Source organism: Zootoca vivipara, chromosome 6 (genome assembly GCF_963506605.1).
Source record: "Zootoca vivipara chromosome 6, rZooViv1.1, whole genome shotgun sequence".
In the NCBI taxonomy this organism is placed as follows: Eukaryota; Metazoa; Chordata; class Lepidosauria; order Squamata; family Lacertidae; genus Zootoca; species Zootoca vivipara.
This window is the reverse complement of record NC_083281.1, coordinates 40,713,849-40,737,079: the sequence shown is the minus strand read 5'-3', so window position 1 is coordinate 40,737,079 and position 23,231 is coordinate 40,713,849. Positions and strand designations below refer to the sequence as shown.

Below are 23,231 nucleotides of genomic sequence, written 5' to 3'. Positions count from 1 at the left end.
AAAACTGTGCAGCCAATCTTTTGTTTGCCTTTTAAGGGCCAGCATAGTCCAGTTCGTTGAATGTTGGGTCTGGACTAGGGTATGCAAGTTCAAATCCCAGCGTAGCCATGTAGCGCATTTGGTGATGCACAAAGCCCATATGAGAAGAATATGAGATCTTTATGGGCCTAGATTCAAAATGAAAAGAAAATAACCTTTTGCTTCTCTCTCCCCGCCCCCGCCCCCGGTTGATTCCTAGGGCGAGTCAGGCTCAGACGGACAAGTGGGCAAAGAGGTATGGTAATTGTGGTCTCTGCAGTCTTCTTGAAGACCTTCCCTCTTTGGCAGGTTGGGGGGGGGCAGTGCCAGATGAAGCCTGCCCTGAGCATGTCTGTGGGGCAAAGCATGGTGAGTCTTTATCTCCATGGTTATTGCTTCCCTTTTCCCTCTCACTAGGGTGCAGCAGGAAAACCAGGCCCTCCTGGACCCTCTGGACCAAAGGTAAGTGTGATGGCTGAGATCTTAGTATTAGTCTCCAATCCCGTGAAAATGACTCATGGACATTTCTTTTCTTCCAGGGTGAACCAGGGTCTGTAGGGGAGAGAGGACACCCTGGTGAGAAAGGCAGAGCTGGGATGCCAGGAGGGCCAGGAAAGAGTGGCGAGATGGGTCCTATTGGGCCACGCGGCCCCTCTGGGGAGAGAGGGCAGCCTGGTCCTCCCGGTCCCTCAGGAAGTCCAGGGAACCCAGGATTGCCTGGAACCATGGTAAGAGATGGGGAGTGTGTGGCTACTGTTTGAGGGGCACAATGGGAGACTGGAATGCCAGGCAAGGTTTCCAAGCAGGGGTTGGTGCTGTCAGTAGGGGTGAAGTGTTTGGCTGTAGGCCAACTTTAATAAAAAGAGACATAACTGATTAATTACAATGTAATACAAAACCAGATGCTGTACATACAGCAGAAGTCCCAAATCCAGCCCCATACTAAGACTTGATTCTGATTAATGCAATATAGAGGGGAAAGACCTCACTCAGCTGGGTACTTATGTCACTACTTTCAACCTACTTAAAAGAGTTTCTGTGGAATTAAAAAGCTGCTCTGAGCTCCTTAAACAGAAGGGCTCAAATGCAAAAAGGGAAAACAAATCAGTAGTACAGTGGTACCTCGGGTTAAGAACTTAATTCGTTCCAGAGGTCCGTTCTTAACCTGAAATGGTTCTTAACCTGAGGCGTGCTTTTGCTAATGGGGCCTCTTGCTGCCACTGCTCCGCTGGCGCGCAATTTCCATTCTTATCCTGGGGCAAAGTTCTTAACCTGGAGCAACCACTTCCTGGTTAGTGGAGTTTGTAACCCAAAGCGTCTGTAACCCGAAGCATCTGTAACCTGAGGTACCACTGTATAAAATTCTGCCTAATACTGTGTGCGGTGAGAGCAGGTCAAACCCAGGGCCTGTGACTGAGAAGTCACCTTTCTAAATTTCTTAGAGTGTTGTCTGGGGCTGATGGGAGTTGTATTCCAAAACATCTGGAAGGCACTGGATTGGTGAAGGCTTTATGACCCACCTGATTTGACAGCAAATGAGTGACAGCTAAGGGACAGGTATCCAATGGAATGGGTTGCCTGAAAAAGGTGCAGAGTAAGGGGAAGAAACTATTAATGCTGAAAATTGCTTAGGATATACCATGGGAAGGTTCTTGGCACAGACTATTTAGAGGACTACAAAAGTAACAGACTCTGCAGGGTTAGCGTTTTCTCTGCCAGTGTGTCTCTTTCCTGCTAGGACAGAGAATGACTTCTGGCTTTTCTCCTCCTCATTTTTCTTTCTAGGCGGATGCCATCAATTATGATGAAATTCGGAGGTTCATCAGACAAGAACTGAACAAAATGTTTGATGGTTAGTGGCAAACATTGCTGGGGTGGTAGTGGCAGCCATATTGAGTGGGGGGGAGAGATGCTGCTTTGATAGAGAAAAGGACCGTATTCCCAGTAAGCGCCCCAGAAGAAGGTTGTCTTCGACCGCAATGTGTTTGGGCTTTTTAGAATCTTTACAAGCATGGTGTTTGATAAAGAATGAGCTCTTGGCACAGCTTTGAAACTCCACCTTTTCCACCTTTGACTTCTACCGCACAGAAATATCATCTCATGGCTTTGCCATTTGGCACCATTGAGCAGACTGAGCTGTAGCTGTTCCTTCCTTATTGGATAAGTTGGACAAATCTTTTAAGCAGTGGCAGCCCTACCATGATGCAAGATGATGTGGCTACCTTGGTGGTCAGATTTCTGTAGGGTACTGTGAAGAGCAGTAGAGTGAGAGACCTGTGCAGATTCTCTTCATCTCAGCGAGTCATGTGCAGAAGAATATGCTGCTGGATACATTCTTGCACCTGCCCTGATTTTTACGAGCTTGTTTCTCATGGCTCCCGAACAAATAACAAGGATTTAAACTTGTGAATGGACAAAAATAAATCCCTGTATACATATAATTTAGCCTACCGTTCCCAGGTTGAAGGAGAGGGAGGTAAAGCCATGGAGGACTGTGACTGAGTAGTAGACCATCTGCTTTCCAGGCAAAGTCCCAAGTTCTATTAAATCCCTGACATCTCTAGGCAGGCCTGGAACAGATTCCTATCTGAGAACCTGTAGAGCTACTGCCAGTCAGTGCAAGAAATATTGAGGTACATGGATTAATGAACTGACACAGTGTAAGGTGGCTTACTGTATTTCTTTGTCCCTATGATTGCTTCACTGGAGCCAAAGTAGCTTCCGTTAAAAACTTAAAAGACCCTCTTAGCCAAGCATCCTTTTCTCCCAGTTGCCGGCCAGCCCTGCCTTTGGGAAGCCTGAGCACAACAGCACCCTACCTGCCTGCAGTCCCCAGAAAATGGTATTCAGAGACATACTGCCTCTGACATTGGTGGCAGAACGCCGTAATTGTAGCTAGCATCTATTAATAGCCTTATCCTCCATGGATTCATCATCCACGGTTGATATTGTGGATATGGCTTTAAAAGGCTAAAGCTCCTCTCTGCTTCCCCTTTCTCAGCATTATATATCACAGTACACATTCTAGAACAGAAGCTTCTTCCATCATTCCCCTAGCTGAGACCCAACCTGGGATTTATTTATTTCTAGTGGGTATATAAACCACCCTTCAAGGTTCTCAGGGCATTGTACAATTTTAAAATAATAAAACAGATAGGATAAAATTCAATAAAAGGACAATACAAAATCACAGGAGCTGCAGCCATAAAATTCAGTAGTCAGTATAATCCAGCAAAAGTCATAAATACAGAACTTAGATCAGCCATAAAACAGGCTTGAATGCCTGAGCATTTTTTAAAAGTCTTTTGCTTAGTACCACATATATATATATATATATATAGTATTCTTGCTATTGTGAACAGCTCTGAGCTTCCCAGAAATGTAGCATACGAATATTCAATTAACAAATAAAAACCAGTTTAAGCGAGCTTCACTTGCATGGCAGATTTCATATATGGGGTGCCACAACTAAGAAGGTCCTCTCCCTGGTTACTATCTGTCTATTTCCCATAAGTTACCCAATAGAAGGCGCCTGTTGTGGGTGGACAACCTTCCCTGCCACTAGCCTGGGATGCTAGGAGAATCCACTGGGCTCAAGTTCCAAAATGAACCCTCCCAGATGAAAAACAGCAAAGCAAACACTGCTCCCTCTTTATCTCCTCCTGCAGAGCGGATGGCATATTACACCTCCCGGATGCAGTTCCCAGTGGAAGTGGCTGCCCAGCCAGGAAGACCAGGACCTCCTGGTAAAGATGGTACACCTGGACGGCAAGGGTCTCCGGGTCCCCCAGGAATGCCAGGACAGATTGGGAGAGAGGGTCGACAAGGTGTGCCTGGAATGAGAGGTATGCACTTCCATTTCTGTCCCTGATAGTGACAGGCTCAGAGGGCCTCTTACACCCTGCAGATTAATTTGTTTTTGCTCATTTCAATGACAGCCTAAGGATTTGGACTGTAGGATGTTCTAGGTATTCTTGCAGTGAATGATTTATTCCTTCTCCTTGCTAGCAATTACATCTACCCAATTTGGCATGAAACTGACCTGTGTTTAGCTATTGAGAAGACACGAGCATTAGCCTTCAGTATCATAAAAGACCTACATTAGCAGCAACCTAATGCAATGAGAACAAGGCTCTGTGCTTCTGATACATGGAGACAATTCTGTAGGTGCTGATGGTGGATCAATCACCTTGCAGCTTCTATTCCTTTTTCTTTCTCTTGGTGCAGGTGAGCCAGGAGCCAAAGGTGAAAAGGGAGACAAAGGGATTGGAATCATGGGAGAGACTGGCCCTCCGGGTCCTCAAGGTACAGGCCGCCTTTTTTTTCTTTTTATTATTATTTTATTTATATTTTGACATAGTAATAATAATAAATAAAATAAAAATGTGTGTACTCCCCCCTCAAGACCATTCCATTGCAACTATCCAACCTCCCAAAATTTCAACACCTCTTGCGATGGTTTGACCCCCTTTCCATTTTAACAGTACAAATTCTACAAATACCTTCCATATCTCCTCAAAATCATTTCTGCTGCAAATTCCCCATCTTACCTTAATAGCTCATGTTAATTTATCATTAACAGCTATACCCCCACACCTCTTTATACCACTCTTCCATTTTATATTCACCTTGCCCCTTCCACTTCTTAGCTATAATAACTTGTGCAGCTGTCAATAAATTTGTGAGCAAGTCCTTCATAGCCTGTGAACCTTCCACCCCACCGTAAATGATTATAATGCTACCTCTGGACTTTCTGTCAACCTTAACCCAGTGATTTCTGTTATCTCCTTAAAAACCCTTTGCCAAAAATAAAGATAATTTTTAAATGTACATATTTACACCCCCACCACTTGTGAACATAAGTCCTGGTTTCCTGAGTCCTCCTTTTCTTCCTGCACCATAACAGGCATCCTTTTTAAAGCAACTTGTTTACTTGATTTGGGTATGTGTATACACACATACACACGCACATCATAAGAGTGAATTAGTTAATATGGAATGTAAGGGTGAGTTCTTTTTCTGTAACTTTATAGAGATATAAATGTGGCACTGTGGGTTAAACGACAGAGCCTAGGGCTTGCCGATCAGAAGGTCGGCGGTTCAAATCCCTGTGATGGGGTGAGCTCCCATTGCTCGTTCCCAGTTCCTGCCAACCTAGCAGTTCGAAAGCACGTCAAAGTGCAAGTAGATAAATAGGAACCGCTACAGCGGGAAGGTAAACGGTGTTTCCGTGTGCTGCTCTGGTTCGCCAGAAGTGGCTTTGTCATGCTAGCCACATGACCCGGAAGCTGTACGCTGGCTCCCTCGGCCAATAACCCGAGATGAGCGCCGCAACCCCACAGTCGGTCATGACTGGACCTAATGGTCAGGGGTCCCTTTACCTTTACCTCCTTAGAGATTCCTGGCCTTCTTCCTCCTCCATGCTCTCACTGCCTGTTCACTTGCCCTCCCCAAGCATGCAAGCAATGATGAATGGAGATAAAGCCTCGCCCTCCACTTCTGGTTGTGCAGATTTGACCCAGAGGGAGAGGGCAAGTGACATGGAGAGTAGCTATAGTAATGAGGAGGTGGGCCTCCTCAGAAGGGACTGCAGCTTGCCCAAGCAGTAAGGACTGTGAAGGAGGTGGGAAGGATGTGAGACTTATTCCCAGAAGCTCCTGCCCTTCCAGAAAGTGGAAAGCACAAAACATGAAGCTTATGAAATGACCCTCTTTCTCATTTTTTCTCGGCAGGGATCCAAGGACCACCAGGGTATGGCAAGATTGGTCTTCCGGGACCTATGGGACAGCAGGGCATCCCAGGCATCCCAGGACCCCCAGGGATTACAGGGCCGCCTGGAAAAACAGGTCACTGCAACCCTTCAGATTGCTTTGGCATGATGCCTCTGGAACAGCCAATGTATCAGCCCAAAAACATGAAGGGGCCTTTAGGCTGAAGCACTGACAGGTTTTCTTCCACAAAGGACTCCATTGGGATTCGCCAAAGTTCTGGTCCTTGTGACTAGTCATGAATGATTATTTTTTCATTGTTGTTAATATTTTGACTATATTTTTTTTTCCTCCAGTGGGGTTCAACCGTTCATAATGATATTTTGTTTTTGTTTTGTTTCAAAGACAATGATCCAAGCATGTGTGGCTGTGTGTATGTTTGCCTCAATATTCTAAAGGGAAGTTGATTTTGTCATCTGTGTTCAGCAAAATACATTTCAAAATAATGCTTCAGTCTTTCCATTGCTGTGGGCAAATAATGGGTGGATTATTTCCACACCTCTTCTGTTCGTTAGGAATGAATTATTATCCTTTCAACAACATGTGCAAGTGCATATTCCACCAGGAAATTCCAGCAGCTGTGCAAAAAATGTGGAACTGCTCCTATTGTTAAGTTCAACGGAACTTGTGTGAATTCGCCTCTTTGTCATAAGTGTAGGTTAAAACGGGAAAGAATGTGGAGGGGTGGATATGAAGGGTGGAGTTCTAAAATGGAATTAACATTGAAATTCTGTTTATGCCTACTCTGTAGCAAGCCCCATAAATTGACTGGGACTTGCTCCCAGGTGAACATTGGAGCTGAACAATACTGAACCTTAGTTATTCTGTCTGCAGCAAAAAATATCAGGCACTCTTGCATCTAAAAATAACTGAAAAATCAGTTCTATGTGATACACACACACACACACACACACACACACACACCAATTTGTGTATTATGATGTAATTACATTTTTGTCCAAATGAGAAAAACTCTAGTTTCTTCCATTTCTATTGTACGTAATGTGAAACTTGGCCAGGGGCAAGGGAGAGGGAGTATACCTTTTTAATATACTGGAATCAGTGACTTTTCTTTAATGTTACTGAAGCATCAATTGTTTATTTTTCATAAAATATATTTTTCACCAAAAAAAAAAACCAACCAATGCTTATCCAAAGTTAAAGATTTTACTGACTGCTGGAATCTCTGGGCATTAGAATTGGGAGATTTTAGAGTCAGATGAGAAACTGTGGTCAAACATCACTTTTGCTCTCCCTTAAAAAAAACACACCACACCCCTTCATGGTAACCAACTCTTTCATGCAATGGCAGACTGGGGAAATGTGTTTTTTTAATTAAAAAAAAAGCTCAGAAATTCCCCCCTCCCAAATATCCTCTTGTTCTTATGTGCCTTCAGACCTCAAGTTACTTTATTTTGGAAATAATAATTGGCTACCAAGCAAGCTGTTTGTGTTGCTATGTAGCTTTTGTCAGCTATTCGTAGACTTAAAACTAACTAGGTTAGAGGAATTGTGAGCATCTCATTGCAATAGCAGTTTACATGAAATGTGCCCCTTAACAGTCTTGATAGAGGAGAGTAAGTAGTGGAGTCTTTCCGCAGCAGAAGAACCTTTCCTTATGGTTAGCCATGCTATTTAAATAAATGATGCCTTGTTTCCTAATTGGTATTTGGCTCACTTTCATTTCAACCCTTTGGCTCACATGCTGTGTTTAAACCTAGCAGATTACAACACACTTTTATGCTGTTCCATGAACAATGTCCTTTTACCAAATGGACTCTGCAGCAGCAAACAGCCAGAGAACGGCAAGAATTCTTGTTTGACAACCAGCTTTGGTCCTTTTGTTAGAAAACAAGGGTTGTAATTAGAAATAATGGCTGCAATTACAAAATCTTGGCTCCAAATGTGAAAATATGGTGGTTAAGTAAGGCTACACTAGGTCAATCACACAAGGGAGGGTTTTTTCCCATTCTTTTTTCTGAACAATCTAAAACTTAGTTTGACAATTTACACACAAATCTCTTGTCTAATTAGAGGGAGACCTATTTCACCAAATCTAGATGCATCAGAAATCATATTCTGATACTCCAGGATATATGAAATTGCAATAACCTTGTTCTTGGATGAAATGGATTCGTTTCACAATAATCTTGAGGCTACTAGACTACTGAAATTGCATTGTGTGTGCAGGTTTCTTGGATAGTCTGGGAAATCAGCTTCTGCCTTCTGCATAAAAGACAGGATGTTGATCTTCACTCATAAAAGCCTAAAGGTTTTTGCCCCTAAATACTTAAGAAGCTGCCATTACATAGCCCATTGCAAACAGCACAGCCTCTTGAAGTAATAATCAGCGCATTTAACAAATTTAAATCACATCCTCTCCAAAAACTTATAGTAGCTCACGATCTAATGTCTACTATTGGATACAGTGGTACCTCGGTTTATGAACACAATTGGTTCCAGAAGTCTGTTCATAAACTGAAGCATTCATAAACTGAAGCGAACTTTCCCATTGAAAGTAATGGAAAGTGGATTAATCCGTTCCAGATGGGTCCGCGGAATGCTCAACTTGAAGCGTACTTAACCCGAAGCATGGGTGTAATTGGTTCCGGAAGTCTGTTCATAAACTGAAGCATTCATAAACTGAGGCGAACTTTCCCATTGAAAGTAATGGAAAGTGGATTAATCCATTCCAGATGGGTCCACGGCGTTCATAAACCGAGGTGTTTGTAAACCGAGGTCCCACTGTATTGGACTTGGAGCCACAACTGCAGGATCAGTATTCTTACTGAAATACATAATTGAATTAATATTACAGTTAAATAAAACAAGCCTTTTAAAGAGAGAGATAAAAAAATATATAATTAACACCAATGTAATTTATAAAATATAGTTATATATCATAATACAGCTCAATACATCTTATGCAAAACAAAGCAATGAGAATAATAGACATTGGGAACAAATGACATTATAGCTTCCAAAAAGCTCATCTGAACAAGAAGGCTTAATGTCTAGAAGACTAGGCAAATGTTCTATAGCTTTGGAGCCACCAAAGAGAAAGCAATGTAACTTTTACTGGTCTTACACCCAGTGTTTTTTTCCTGGGGGTACTCAAGGGTACACAGTACCAGCACACACACCCCAATGTTAAAACTGTGGCACTTATTTCATGGTGAGTACTGGCACCTTTTTTTCTTTTTCTTTTTAAAAAGCACTGCTTACATCACTTAAACATAAAGCTTTGAGCAGGCAATCCCTTCAAGATTTTAAAACAAGCAGCAAGAAGGGGTGTGCATAGGGATTTCTGGTCCCCTGAAAGATGCATGAATAGACCCTTGAGACGCCCAAGGACCTTAAATCTTCCTTTGAAGATTCTGTGTCCAGGGCAGCTGTCTATCAGCTCCATCTGGTACGCAGGCTGAGACCCTACCTGCCTGCAGACTGTCTCGCCAGAGTGGTGCATGCTCTAGTTATCTCTCGCTTGGACTACTGCAATGCGCTCTACGTGGGGCTACCTTTGAAGGTGACTCGGAAACTACAACTAATCCAGAATGTGGCAGATAGACTGGTGACTGGGAGTGGCCGCCGAGACCACATAACACCGGTCTTGAAAGATCTACATTGGCTCCCAGTATGTTTCCGAGCACAGTTCAAAGTGTTGGTGCTGACCTTTAAAGCCCTAAATAGCCTCGGTCCAGTATACCTGAAGGAGCATCTCCACCTCCATCGTTCTGCCCAGACACTGAGGTCCAGCACTGAGGGCCTTCTGGCGGTTCCCTCATTGTGAGAAGCCAAGTTGCAGGGAACTAGACAGAGGGCCTTCTCGGTAGTGGCGCCCACCCTGTGGAACGCCCTCCCATCAGATGTCAAAGAGAAAAACAACTACCAGACTTTTAGAAGACATCTGAAGGCAGTCCTGTTTAGGGAGGCTTTTAATGTTTAATAGATCACTGTGTTTTATTTTTCTGTTGGAAGCCGCCCAGAGTGACTGGGGAGACCTGGCCAGATGGGCGGGGTATAATAAATTATTATTATTATTATTATTGAACCTCTCTTCTCATTGCCCCCTGTATCAATGTCATTTGCCTTGACTGTTTGTTAGCATTGATGTGACCCCATTGCCCACTCACCAAAGAGCCTGTGCATCAGCATACAAGGGCACCATTACAGTGGACATCTATCTTCTCCCATATGTTACCATGATTGCTCAGAATACATGCCTTAATATTCACCTGAGGGTTATTTCTCAATATTAAAATAATAAGCCATTCAGAACATGGTGATTGGGGAGTCAGGTTGGAATTCAGCTTATATGTGCCATGAGAACCATTTTCCACTGCAACCCTGGATCTATGCTGCCGGAGGATAGGCAATTTATTTGTCTGACGGAACTGGCACAGAAATCTGCACACTTTCCAAATATACAGGAAGACAGCTTTTAATTTTACAGTAGTTTGTTTCATTATTGTACCGGAGTGCCAATGACAGGCGCTCAGAAAGCAGCAGATACAAGATCAGAGCATTTCAGGAAATTGAGTTTCATTTAAAAAGTAAACAAAATAGAAATTTAACCTTTATGATGAAGACTGTCCAGAGAAGGAAAGGAAAGAGAGAACGGTGAGAAGTGATTCCACCAAGAGCCTTTTTTAACCATGCAGTCAGGTAAATGAAAGTTGAAAGGGGGTAGGACACACGCTGAGCATGCCCATGTTTGTTGGGTGCCAGGATTGGAAATTCACACTCCCATTCCAAACAGTGGAAAGGTGCAAAGAGCTTCTCTCTGTGTAGTGGTGATTGAGGTATGAGCCATTTTTCCATTGGTGGAGAAGCATGCCAACACCATTTCGGGTTCCTGCCCTTTTCTGCTCTTTTAAATATGACACCTGTTTTGTGTTATGCCACACACCCCACAACAACCTCTGGAAGTGAGAGTGGAGCTGGGATTCCAGGCTAAGGCTATATACAGTATTAATCACAGCAAGACCCATTTCTAGAACCACCTGCAGTTCTGTGGTTTGGAGGTATAAAGATACACACTCAGCTGGGATCTGTAAAAAGCAAGACAGATATATATATATATATAAATTTTCTTTTAAAAGTGCACATGAAATAAAGATTTAAAAAAATAGTTAAAACTACATATCAGCCTTCAGTTAAAATGCCTGCTCGAATAAAAAATGATTTATTGTTATATTTTGCTATTACCTCTGTTTGTATAATGCCACGGTGGCTTTTTTGTGTAATTATTTCTGTTTCTGTTGTTGCCACTCTTGCGGCGGCTCTTCGCTACTCAACATAGCTGCCAAGTTATCCCTTTTTTTAAGGGATTTTCCCTTATGCTGAATAGGCTTCCTCGCGAGAAAAGGGAAAACTTGGCAGCTATGCTACTCAACCGCCCTGATGTAAAAGCGGGGGAAGCCGAAGCGGCTCTTAGCAACGATCGGCAACGGCTGAGGGGGTGGGGCTACGAGCTCTTCCCCGCCCACCAGCACCGGCAAGACCCGCTTCTCCTTTTATGGACTTCCTCAGTAACAGGGCCCCGCCCACGGTGGGTGACTGACGGGAGCTCGGCCCAAGTCCGCGGGAGGCTCAGCAATCTTGTCCCCCAATTGGCTGCGTCAGTGGGCGGGCCAGAGCGGAAAATAGTGGGCGTGCCAGCGGCAGAGAGGCGGGGGCGGTGGCCCGAGCGGCTGTGAAAAGCTCAATGGCGGCCAGCTACCCGTATGGGCAGGTAAGCGAGCGAGGGAGGAGCGCCGACCGCCTTCTCCTGCCGAGGGGAGCCTCCATGGGGCCTAGGCGACGGCGCGTTTCCGGGGGAAGGGGGAGTTGGACGTTGCCTAGGGAACGGGGAGTGGGAGAAGACCCAGGAATCCGGGGCGATAGAGATAGGAGGCTGGACGGGGAAAACGTACGCAGACAGGAAGCGCATCTCTCCCAGAGTGACGTTATTGCCGGCGTGGGCCTGTGAGGTGACATCATGGTTAGGCTCGAGTGCAAAGTATTCATTGGGAGAAGGGTCAGAAGTGTTTGGCCTGATCACCTAGGTGATCAGAGGAGAGCTGGTGTAGCAGAGTGACAGGCAGCACCGTCCTGTGGAAGTAATAATAATAATAAATTTATTATTTATACCTTTCCCATCTGGCTGGGTTTCCCCAACCACTCTGGGCGTCATACAGCATATAAAAAATTGCAAAACATCAGGCATTTTAAAAATGCCGGATACAGGCCTGCCTTCAGATGTATATGGTGCCCTTGCTAGCCAAGTGCTGTCAGTCTTGATGTGCCTTCCTTGACATGCACACACACTAGCTTGTCCCCAACCAAATGCAAGATTCCTCCCTCGTTTCCTTTGTCTATCCACTCTCTCTGTTTTGTCTTTGCTGGCCACCTTGAAATTGTAAGCTCATAGCTGCCAAGTTTTCCCTTTTCTTGCGAGGAAGCCTATTCAGCATAAGGGAAAATCCCTTAAAATAAGGGATAACTTGGCAGCTATGTTAAGCTCTGTGGAGCAGAGACTAGCCCTTTCTCTGCTTACATCACGCATATATAACATTTAACCCTTCACATGTTGCAGTCCTAGCAAGCATTGCCAGTGGCCAGGGATGATGGGAGATGTAATTCAGCAACATATGGAGGGCCAAACCCCCAATGAAAGGTGTTAATGCTGGATGCACTTGTTAGTAGTATTAGTTATCTTTGGTGACTAAGAGACATGTGCTGGAGTCCTTTGATCAAACACGTTTGGAAGCTTCTCTTCACCTCTCCTCCGCTGTGTAGAGGAGGCTCTGTGGTGTCAGGGCTGAAAAGTCATCTCCTACTCTGCCTGTTCAACAAGTTAAGCAGAGAATCATTGCTTCCTGGGCCATTGGGTTCAGCTGTGCCTATGGTCCTTGGGGTTTTCCATGTACTGAGACACCCCAAATGCAAGTTCTTCTTGCTATGCCACTGACAGCAGTGATGTAGATGTGACACTTCTATCTGATTTTTGCAATATTTCATGCAAATTCCTTGCCTATAAGTAAATGTGAGGCGATATCAGTGCTAAAACCTTCCCCCCAAGATCTTGGACTCCGAATCCTGGGAGCCATCCCTGCTACTCTGCTGGTTTCTCGGGGTCTTATTCCTTATTCCTGATTAATTAGTCCAAAATATCTTGAAGTTTTGAAGTTTTATTTACTACATTTCTAACGTAGCACTTGGTAATATATTCCTCTCTCTCTCTCTCTCTCTCTCTCTCTCTCTCTCTCTCTCTCACACACACACAAACACACTTGAACCTTGTGATGTAGATAAGGAGGACTCATCCAAACTTCCATTTGTGCCATGATTTGTAGGCACAGGACCATGTTTTCCAGGCATTGATTCAAGCAGGGCTGTTGTTTTTGTCCCACCAAGGAAACCCTTTTACCTCTGAATTGGAACAGACATCAACTGAGTTTTATGTGGCTTGATGTTTGTTCCAATTCAGCAGTAAACAGCAGGTTTTCCTGGGGGAAGCAATGGTACATAAAAACCACACCAAACCGCTCAGAAAGCACGAACCTGTGCCTACAAATTGCAGCACAACCAGAAGTCTGGATAAACCCAGAGACTGATTGGATAAAGGTCATACAGTGCACTTCTTGCCTGATGGAGGGGTTGGACCCAGGACTCGCTCGTCCTGTTCTGACTGTCTAACCACCACTCCATACTGATTGTACATACTCACAGTTCCTTCCATGCATTGGTAGTGCCACTCTGCACTCCATCCAGGACTGTTGGGTTAATCGCTCTGCATTATATTATCTTGAATATGCACTGGGAATGTATAGGCCCCTCCCCTTCATCCTTGCATATTAATGGGATGTAGAAATCAACTCATTCCTCCTGCCACTTTCATAGCCTTTTCCTTTTCCTGTAGGGTTACCCTGGTTCTGCAGGACAAGCTCCGGGTGCTCCACAAGGCAACTATCCTGGAGGAGGCCAGTATGGAGGCGGGGTGCCTCCTGGCAGCTCCTATGGTGGACCAGCGCCTGGAGGTCCCTATGGGCCACCCTCAAGTGGAGGACCTTATGGCCACCCTTCCTCTGGGCCTCCTGGTGGAATGTATGGAGGAGGCCCAGCACCAGGAGGACCTTATGGGCAACCCTCTACCAATCCATATGGTGCTCCTCAACCTGGCCCCTATGGGGCAGTAGGTCCTGGAGGTGAGTACTAAAAGAGCTTAGAGCTGTTCTGATGACTATGTGCTTTCAGGTGGATTAGTAGTGTTATAGTAGCAGTAGTAATAATGACACACAAATTCATAAAATGTTCCATATTTTTAATCTATAGCCTTTAAATTGTTGTTGTTAGTTTCTATGGGACGCGGGTGGCGCTGTGGGTTAAACCACAGAGCCTAGGCCTTGCCGATCAGAAGGTCGGTGGTTCGAATCCCCGCGATGGGGTGAGCTCCTGTTGCTCGGTCCCTGCTCCTGCCAACCTAGCAGTTCGAAAGCACGTCAAAATGCAAGTAAATAAAGAGGTACCGCTCCGGTGGGAAGATAAACGGCGTTTCCGTGTGCTGCTCTGGTTCGCCAGAAGTGGCTGTGTCATGCTGGCCACATGACCTGGAAGCTGTATGCCAGCTCCCTTGGCCAATAAAGTGACTGGACCTAATGGTCAGGGGTCCCTTTACCTTTACCTTATGTTAGATGTTTTTCTGTTTTTATATTGTAAACTGCCCTGTTATCCTCAAATGAAAGGTGGTATCAAAATTTAATCAATCATCATGGGGAGGAGGTCTAATGGATTCCCATATGGGGCGTGCTTTCTGAATTCAAATGACATGGTACTCCATGTCTTGTCTGAATGATGCCACCCGCTTTTCTGGGGCTGCTGGTGTGTATTGCCCCGTTTTCTTGCTAATGAAATTTCATACCAAATTCTTTCTTTGAAAAATTATTCTTGGCAAGAGCTCCCATCCCTTGCGGGGGCGGAATTAGTGCCAGCGCCTTCCATCAAGAGTTTGGGTGTAATCTTCAGCGCCTTCCTTTCTATGGAGGCACAGATTACAGCTACAACAAAGGCAGCATTTTTCCATCTCCGCCAAGCTAAGCAGTTGGTCCCTTATCTCTCTCGCCCTTACCTCGGCACGGTGATCCATGCCACGGTCACCTCCAGGCTCGATTATTGCAACTCACTCTACGTAGGGCTGCCCTTGAAACTGGCCCGGAAACTCCAGCGGGTGCAGAATGCTGTGCCGAGACTCCTCACAGGGTCCTTGCCGCGGGAGCACATTCATCCGGTGCTATACCAGCTGCACTGGCTCCCAGTGGAGTGCAGGATCAGGTTTAAGGTGCTAGTTTTAACCTTTAAAGCCCTATACGGCCTAGGGCTCGTACCTACGGGACCTCCTCTCCTCGTATGATCCACAGAGGACCTTAAGGTCTGCAAATAATAACACCCTGAAAATCCTAGGCCCCAGGGAGATTAGACTAGCCTCAACCAGAGTCAGGGCCTTTTCAGCCATGACCCCAGCCTGGTGGAACGCTCTCACAAGAGACTAAGGCCCTGCGGGATTTGACATCTTTCCGCAGGGCCTGCAAGACGGAGCTGTTCCGCCAGGCCTTTGGTCGGGGTTCAGTCTGATTCTTTTCTTTCTGTATAAGAACAAGCATTAAAGAGCCCTCCTAGCCTGCTCACAGGTCCAATAATTATTATTTATTTATTTATTACCACCCCCCCATCCGGCTGGGTTTCCCCAGCCACTCTGGGCGGCTTACAACAGGAAAATGAAATAAAATAATCTATTAAACATTAAAAGCCTCCCTAAACAGGGCTGCCTTCAGATGTCTTCTAAAAATCTGGCAGCTGTTTTTCTCTTTGACATCTGATGGGAGGGCGTTCCACAGGGCATGCGCCACCACCGAGAAGGCCCTCTGCCTGGTTCCCTGCAACTTGGCTTCTCGCAACGAGGGAACCATCAGAAGGCCCTCGGTACTGGATCTCAGTGTCCGGGCAGAACGATGGGGGTAGAGCTGGGAAACCAGGGTTCAAATCCTCACTCAGTGATGAAGCTCACTGGGCAACCTTGGGCCAGTCACTGCCTCTCAGCCTAATCTACCTCGCAGGTGAAATGAGGAGAGGCAGAAACATGTACGCTGGCTTGAACTCCTCAGAGAAATGATGGAATATAAATTAAATAATTAAAGGTACATGTGGTCTTTGATTGCAATGGTGGGCTATCCCTTATATGAACACTGATCAAACCCCAGCCGGGGAAACTTTTGTAAATTTGAAAAAAATGTAAACTTCTCTCTCACACACACATTTTGGTTATTAATTAGCACACCATTTTGCAAGGCTGGGTGAAGCTTGTGTTTTGCAGATGTCACATTTCTGCCTCCCCTTTCCCAAATCTCCCAAGATTCCCTTTCTTCTACTTACCAAGCGTTTCAAGCACCCAAGCGTCTATCTTTGGCATCTATCATGTAAAGGGCCTCTTGGTGTGCAGCTGGAGCCCTTGACTCGAGTTTTGCACCGCAGCGTTGGAGAAGCAGTCGCTAATTGAATTATTCATCTCCATTTAGATAGGCAGTTGAGAAGGACTGCATTATTTAAGGTTCCAAGGTGGGAGCCAAAAGGCACTGAAGCTGCCACCCTGAGTGGTGGAAATAAAAGTTTATGGCTGTGCATCTGTCTCCTGGAACTGGGTAGCATTTACATCCTGCTGAAACAACACACCTTCCGCATGTTTGCACTCAACTTTACAAACTATCTAAAGAGATCCCATTTATTTCCCTTCTGTTTTTACAAGGCTTTGCATCCCAGCTCCTGCTGGGGGGTGTTGAGCCGTCTTCCGCAGGATTAATAACTTGGCTATTAAAAAAACCTTTTAGAAAACAATGGCTGACTCAGCGGGTGTGAGAGAGGGCCTGTCCAATCCCTGTTGCTCTAGCTGCCAAAAATCTGCTGAGCTAAATGCTTGCTGCCAGTGGCAGTGGGCGCTTGCCATGCCTTGATGAATGGCCATGCGGTTCTCCTAATTTGTGTTCTGCCCTTTTCCCAGCAGGGAACATCCCCCCAGGTGTGGACCCAGAAGCCTTCTCTTGGTTCCAGAGTGTGGATGCTGACCACAGCGGCTACATCTCAGTCAAAGAACTCAGGCAAGCCCTAGTCAACTCCAACTGGTCTGCCTTCAATGAGGAAAGCTGCTCAATGATGATGAGTGAGTCCAGATGTTGATGATTCAAATCAAATGTGCTTGTAGTGGGAGGGGTCTGGAATGTTTATAATCTCTCATAATACTCTGTACTTTGGTATGGTGACTAAGACACATGGAAACAGACAATTCTCGAAGGTGCAATACAAGATTTTCTTTAAAAAATACTTGTATCAGGGGCTGGGGACTTTTCTGCTGGCAGTTTCCCTTTGGAGTTGAAAAATATAGATGTGCCCTACATCAACATATGTGTGAATTTATGCCAGAATGCAAACTTCAGTTTAAAAACTGCTCTTGTTATCTGAGGGGACTCAAAACTTCATAGCAGATGCCTACTTTCCTGATCCTGCTTCAGGTTCTAATTCTCAAAAGAGAAGAACATGGAACTATCAAAAAGGGACAGGATGCACTAGGATGCACTAATCGCTAGCAGGCCCACATGATCGGAAGCCAGAGTGGATCAAATGTGAATCATTTCAAAGACCATTTTGGTAATGAAGGGGCAGGGTAACCTTAAGAAATCCTCAGCATCACCCTCAACCAAAATTGCAAAGTGGAATCAATTTGTTGTTGTTGTAAGGATTGCCACATAATGTGTGCCAGGGGTTGCCGTTTTAGCACCCACTGGCATGCATGTACCTGGCACTCACAGGTTTCCCTTCCCTGCTCCTCCCCCCTGCTGAAATCAGGCTCAAAAGATGCATTCTGTTGTGACCAATGGAACAGGTTGTGGTGTGTGTGCTTCATTGCGCAGGGAAACTGCCCACAACATTTTCTCTGATTTGCAACTCTGCACACAGGCCCCAAAAGGCTGACAAACCCTGATTATGCAGAGTGCATTGAACACTTGAAATGAGCTGTATAAATGCCAAGGCTGTTTGATGTTCTTCAGTTGTGCTTGAAGTTCATGGACTCCCATGCTTGCCTTCTTCAGAATTTTCATCTCCCTCGTCATCATTATTCCTCATTATTATTATTTCAATTTTTGTCCTGCCGTTCCTCCCAAAGGAGCTCAGGACAACCATACAGCATTCGCAAAAAGACATAATTAAGACCCAACAAAGAATAAAACAATTAAGGGATATTTTTTAAAAAATTCACAATTCTATCTGCTAAACGTATGACCCATCAATTACTAACCCCCTGGGTTAATAAAAGTCCCGATAGATTTCACTGGCATGTTAGCAATGTGGGGAACAGCTGCTCTTCACCAAGAAGGGAGTGCCATACTCAAGGTGTTGCCACAGAGGAGGCCCTGCTGCAGGCTGCCACCATTACCCCCAGGCCACACTTGCCAGCAGTGCCACCCGTCAGTTTTCCCTTGCTAGCCTTAAGGCTCAAATTGGTTAGCATTGGAGGAGGCAGGTATTTCTTAAGTCCTTAGCCCCTGAGCTATTTAGGGCTTTGTGTGCCAGTACCAGCACTGCATCAGGTGGCTCACAGGCAGCCAGTCCAAAGCTTTTAGGACTAGTGATTCATGGTCCCATCTTGCTGTCCCTCTCCACAACCTGGCAGCTGCATTTTGCATCAGCTGCAGCTCCTGGACTGTCTTCAAGGGTAGTTCAACATAGACTACCTTGCAGTAATTAAAATGGGAGTCGTCCACATAGTAAATGTTCGAGTGTGTGTGCTTTTTTTCCAGACCACCCTGCTGAAACAGTAATTGAGTTTAAAATCTTCTGTAGTCTTCAAAAGATCCTCCAACGTTGTTTGTGGAAAGCATTAGTCTCCTAGTGGCAGTACAACCCTAAGAACAACCCCAGGCTTGTCCTTGCTACTAGCATGTGGCATACAGAAGGTATTGTGAAGAATTGCATGTTACACTGGAGACAGACAATAGTTCTTAGAGGGCTGCAAGCACTGTGATAGATACTCTGCTTTACACACATTGTTTGGTCTCAAGCTTTCTTCTGGTCAAACAGATTTTGCTGGGTTTTGAAACACTGCACAAACCTGGTGGAGCAGAGGCAAAAGTAGGATTAGGTGCCTCTCTTGTGTCGCCTTCAGTTCTTGGGTCTGTGTTGCAAGGCGGGTATTCTGTCTCTGGTTTTGAGTCAGCAAGTATATGGAACCACAGCTCAGTGCTCCACTCTCTTTTTTTTACTGCCTCTGCAGACATGTTTGATAAAACCAAATCTGGGCGAATTGATCTCTATGGGTTCTCGGCCCTGTGGCGTTTCATCCAGCAGTGGCGGAATCTCTTCCAGCAGTACGACCGTGACCAGTCAGGAAGCATCAATTGTAATGAGCTTCACCAAGGTGAGACAGAAAGAGGCAACAGTCCTTAAAGCCTCAAGAGGCTGTTGATGATCTCTAATGCTGCTGGAGAGTGGCTGTTTTTAGGTAGAGGTCTGTTCAGATTGTTGCTTTCGGGCTCAGGGGCCATTCCAAAACAACCATGAAGAACAGACTGAGGTTTCCGCCATGGTTAGTGAGAGTTCCCTCAGTCAGGTAATCTCTTATGTCCCTCTGCTGCTAGGCTGAACCATCCAGCCTTCTGTTGAACTGCTGACACAATCCAGATCCCCAATAACTGTGATGAGATTGAATCAATGCATTATGACCGGAACAAGCTAAAGCAGCTTTTGCCAACCTGGTGCCTTCCAGATGTTTTGGGCTACAACTCCCATCAGCTGGCAATGGCCGAGCCTACAACCTAGTAAACTTATAGATGTGAAGTTTTTGCATCAGGCAAACGTGCCTCTTGCTTTGTGTCTGGAGAGCAGATGAGCTGATTTATTCAGGAAGCTCTGACAGCAGAACAATGGCTCATTGGATTTATGTGGTTCCTCGAGAGTGGAGCCATAGCTCAGCGGGAGGCTGCATACTTCTCATGCAACAGGTTCCCAGTTCAGCCCCTGACATCTTCCAAGTAGGGTTGAACAAGTCCCCACCTGAAGCCCTGGAGAACTGGCATCAGTCATTGCAGACAACACTGAGCTTGATGGACCAGGGGTCTGACTCTGAGTAATGCAGCTTTTTCTGGCAGTCTCCGTAGGTTCATGAGAACCGAAATGCAAGTCCCTAGTGCAGTTATCTGGAGTGCCTTGGGGCTAGGCTTGGAAACCGAGAAAGAACTGGTCTAAGAAGAGGCTGAGCAGACACAGAGTTAGCAGTGGTTAGATGATGTGCCAAGAGAGGAGTGTGGAAAAAATGCATCATCAGGGACCGCTGAAAAATGTAGCCATGTAGAAATACTGGCATGGTTCTTGGGTGCATGAATGCTCAGCTCTGAGTGACTCAAGAAAGGCCATCTTGTCTCAGTGTTATGTTAGTATTTGGGTGAGAAGAAAAAAGTTTAGTACTTGGGCAGTTGATGATGATAATAATGGGCACTTGGGCAGTTGATGATAATAATGGGCACTTGGGCAGTCGATGATAATAATAACTATTATTACTGTTATAGCATTTTACCCTCCTCATCAGTGGGAAAGATTCCCAGAGTAGCTTGCAAAGATCACTCATAAGACAACATTCATAATAAGACTATAATAACAGCTGGGAATCATTTGTGACTTGCACCCATGGCTGTGTGAAGCGTGGATTCTCATTCTCTCTTCCTGCCCTCTGTTCTCCTAGCGCTTTCCCAAATGGGCTACAGCCTGAGCCCCCAGTTTTCCCAGCTGCTGCTCTCCCGTTACTCACCGAAGGCTGCCAATCCTGGTATCCAGCTGGACCGCTTCATCCAAATCTGCACCTTGCTCCAGTCCCTGACCGAAGCCTTCCGAGAAAAGGATACTGGCATGACGGGCAATGTACGACTCAACTATGAAGACTTCCTTACGATGTCGACTGCTCGCGTGTTGTGAGAGCCAGGGGTATTGATTTTGTTGGTGATCCCACTGGTGGCTGCTGGCATTTCCTTCCACAGAAGGAAGGACCACTTTGTCCGGAGGACATTGTGTTGCAAAGGAAAATGAAATTGCCCTTCTCCATCATACCTGTGTATTGCCAGATGCTTAAGCTAGGTGGATTCTTGGAAAGGGTTCAGTTTGATTGCATTGAAACAGCTGCCTCTTATAGCCACTAGAGGGTGAGCCACAAAGACCAAGTCAGACTGTCTGTGCCAGGCAGCTCTGCAGCAGCCCCCTCTACCTGAGTTCTCTCCTCTTCCCCCACTCAACCAACCTGCCAAAAAGTTAGAGGGTTGCCAAGAAGTTTGAATAAAGCTTCTTGCTCCTAAATTGCCCTTCTGTAGTTTGCATGTGCAACCTGTAATCACCAAAGCAGAAAACAACACCTAGGGAAGAGAATTGGGTTCCATGCTTTTGTGTCGACAGCAGCCAAAATTCCTGCATTCCATGACATCCATGTCAAGTGCAGATCCCTTCTTTGCCACTAGATGGTGAGACCATCAGCCAAGATTCCAGACTCTTTTTTTTTTCCTGGGGAGGGGCTTTCCCCCTGAAGTCTTGACCCTCTGGTTAATGTGTCCTGGCAGATTTCTTTTTGCATTGCTAAAGTGCAAACTCCCTTGCCAACAACTCGTTTGGCACTTCTCAGTTGTTTTCTCAGTTGCCAACATATTGCTTGTGATTTCTGTAGAGGCCAAAATCATGGATAAAGATGTGTCAGTAAGAGATTTGTACCCAGGTAAAACTCTGTACAATAAAGCACCCTAAACACTCTTTCCCCCTTCTGTGTGTTTCTTTCGTGCATGAGAACTGTACACAATACTGGGGGGATAAAATGGGATGGCCTAATGCAAAACCACCCTGAGCTATTTTGAGGATGGCCAGGATGCAAATATGTTAGATAGAAAGCACCTGGAAGTGGGTGATATAATCCTCAAACCTGCCCTTTGGCAAGAAAGAGTCTGCCAGTTCAACGCACAAGTGGAGAATTCCATGTGGCGAACTGCCGGATTCTCCTCTTCTTTTTATATTGAGTATCCAGCCCTTGTGGTTCCAGAAAATAACTATGAAGCGCACTAAGGCATCGTATTGACAGGCCAGAGGAGAGCTGGGCAGGTGGTGATACTTCAGACAGTACCTGATTTTTCTCCCATGACCAGTTATCTGGGCTTCTGCATCGTGCTACCATCTGCCCAATGTTCTTTCCTTGCAAAAAAGAAAAAGCAGCCATGCATGTTGAATTTCATACATTAGTTTATGCTGCTTTAAATTGTTCTTTTTAAGGGGCCAGGGGCCATACCTCTGGCAGGGCTGGCTGAGGCTGGTCAGGGATGAGGGGAGAGGCATTTGTTTTCATGACTTCCCATCTGCTGAGTCCTGGCATTCAGGGCCTACTTAGCCCAAGGCTGAGTGGGTAACTGTAGTTTTGAGTTGTATCCTCACCAGGAGGGTGATGGGCACAAGACTTGAAAATACTTATTAACAAAACTCTATATTCTTCCACAGATAATAAATGGTTGGTGTCTCTGATGGTGGCACCAGAAGGAGCAACTCCCTCTGTGGCTCAAAAACTGGTGTCTAGATGGTGCCATTGTCTGCCTCCTGATCTCTCTCAGGGGACACTTGCTGGCTCCATGCCTCTAGACATGCCTCTAGACATGGAAGTAGCATCTAGGTTCCATGTTGACCCTTGAGAACACACTGACTGCAGCCAGACTCATCCAATCTGCTCAATTTGTTTTGAGGGCAAGACTCTGGGTAAGGAGGTTCAAGCCCTCTTTCCATCACAGGGTAGAGCAAGTTCCTCAAGCAGAGGACAGGGCCCTTGTACCGAGCCCATTTCACAGCCTCTTTTCTCACTTTTGGTCAAGATAATTGCGGTATACCCAGACTCAGGATGTTTTTTTAGTTAGTTTGAGAACTTCTGTCTCAGATTGGTCTGGTGCCTTCTGGATGGAGAATTTCGCAGCCACGGAAACAGCAGGAGAAAGCAGCTTTAAGCTATTGCTGTAATTTCTCTTGCAAAAACAAACCAGGGGGAGAGGGGGAATCCGCCATGCAAATGATGAGATTAACTTTTAGCTTTGGAAGAAAATTGAACTGCTAATTACTCTTTCAGCTCTTAACGAGCAGCCTCTTCATTAGGCACGGTGTGTGGTTCTGGCTACTGTGCCAGGCAGTTGGCTTTCCTGGTAGTCTGAGAGCTGCACTTCTAGCATAAAATCATTGCCTTTGCAGCAGAGCAAATAATTCCCACTTGTGCATTTCCAAGAACTCCTGGCGCTTTATGCATTGGCTCACCAGATGCAAGTTGTTTATTTTCACCTCCCTGCAGACATAATGTCAAAAGCAACCTCTGCTTGGAACTCTTTTCTTCCCACTAGTCTCAACAAAGAATTTGCATTT

At 45.4% G+C, this 23,231-nt stretch overlaps 2 protein-coding genes across 8 annotated transcripts in view; both read left to right on the top strand.

Annotated features, from left to right (window-relative positions):
- The window catches only part of COL16A1 (collagen type XVI alpha 1 chain), a 134,437-nt gene extending 126,989 nt beyond the window's left edge, over positions 1-7,448 (top strand). For all 6 annotated transcript variants that reach the window (XM_035121181.2, XM_035121186.2, XM_035121184.2 and 3 more), the window contains 7 exons: positions 239-274; positions 436-480; positions 558-746; positions 1,804-1,870; positions 3,687-3,863; positions 4,246-4,323; positions 5,751-7,448. In XM_035121181.2, the coding sequence (XP_034977072.2) occupies positions 239-274; positions 436-480; positions 558-746; positions 1,804-1,870; positions 3,687-3,863; positions 4,246-4,323; positions 5,751-5,953 (795 nt within the window). In that variant the 3' untranslated portion in view covers positions 5,954-7,448. The remainder of the gene's footprint in view (positions 1-238; positions 275-435; positions 481-557; positions 747-1,803; positions 1,871-3,686; positions 3,864-4,245; positions 4,324-5,750) is intronic.
- A 3,958-nt stretch (positions 7,449-11,406) lies between these two features.
- On the top strand, positions 11,407-21,599 carry PEF1 (penta-EF-hand domain containing 1). 2 transcript variants are annotated; one of them, XM_035121205.2, is made up of 5 exons: positions 11,407-11,520; positions 13,690-13,975; positions 16,822-16,977; positions 19,087-19,230; positions 20,551-21,599. In XM_035121205.2, exons 1-5 carry the CDS (start codon positions 11,494-11,496, stop codon positions 20,778-20,780), a joined length of 843 nt encoding a protein of 280 aa, XP_034977096.1. In that variant the 5' UTR covers positions 11,407-11,493; the 3' UTR covers positions 20,781-21,599. The 2 variants fall into 2 exon arrangements, with proteins under 2 accessions (XP_034977096.1, XP_034977095.1); XM_035121204.2 differs by having other exon boundaries at positions 16,819-16,977.
- Positions 21,600-23,231: the final 1,632 nt, after the last annotated feature.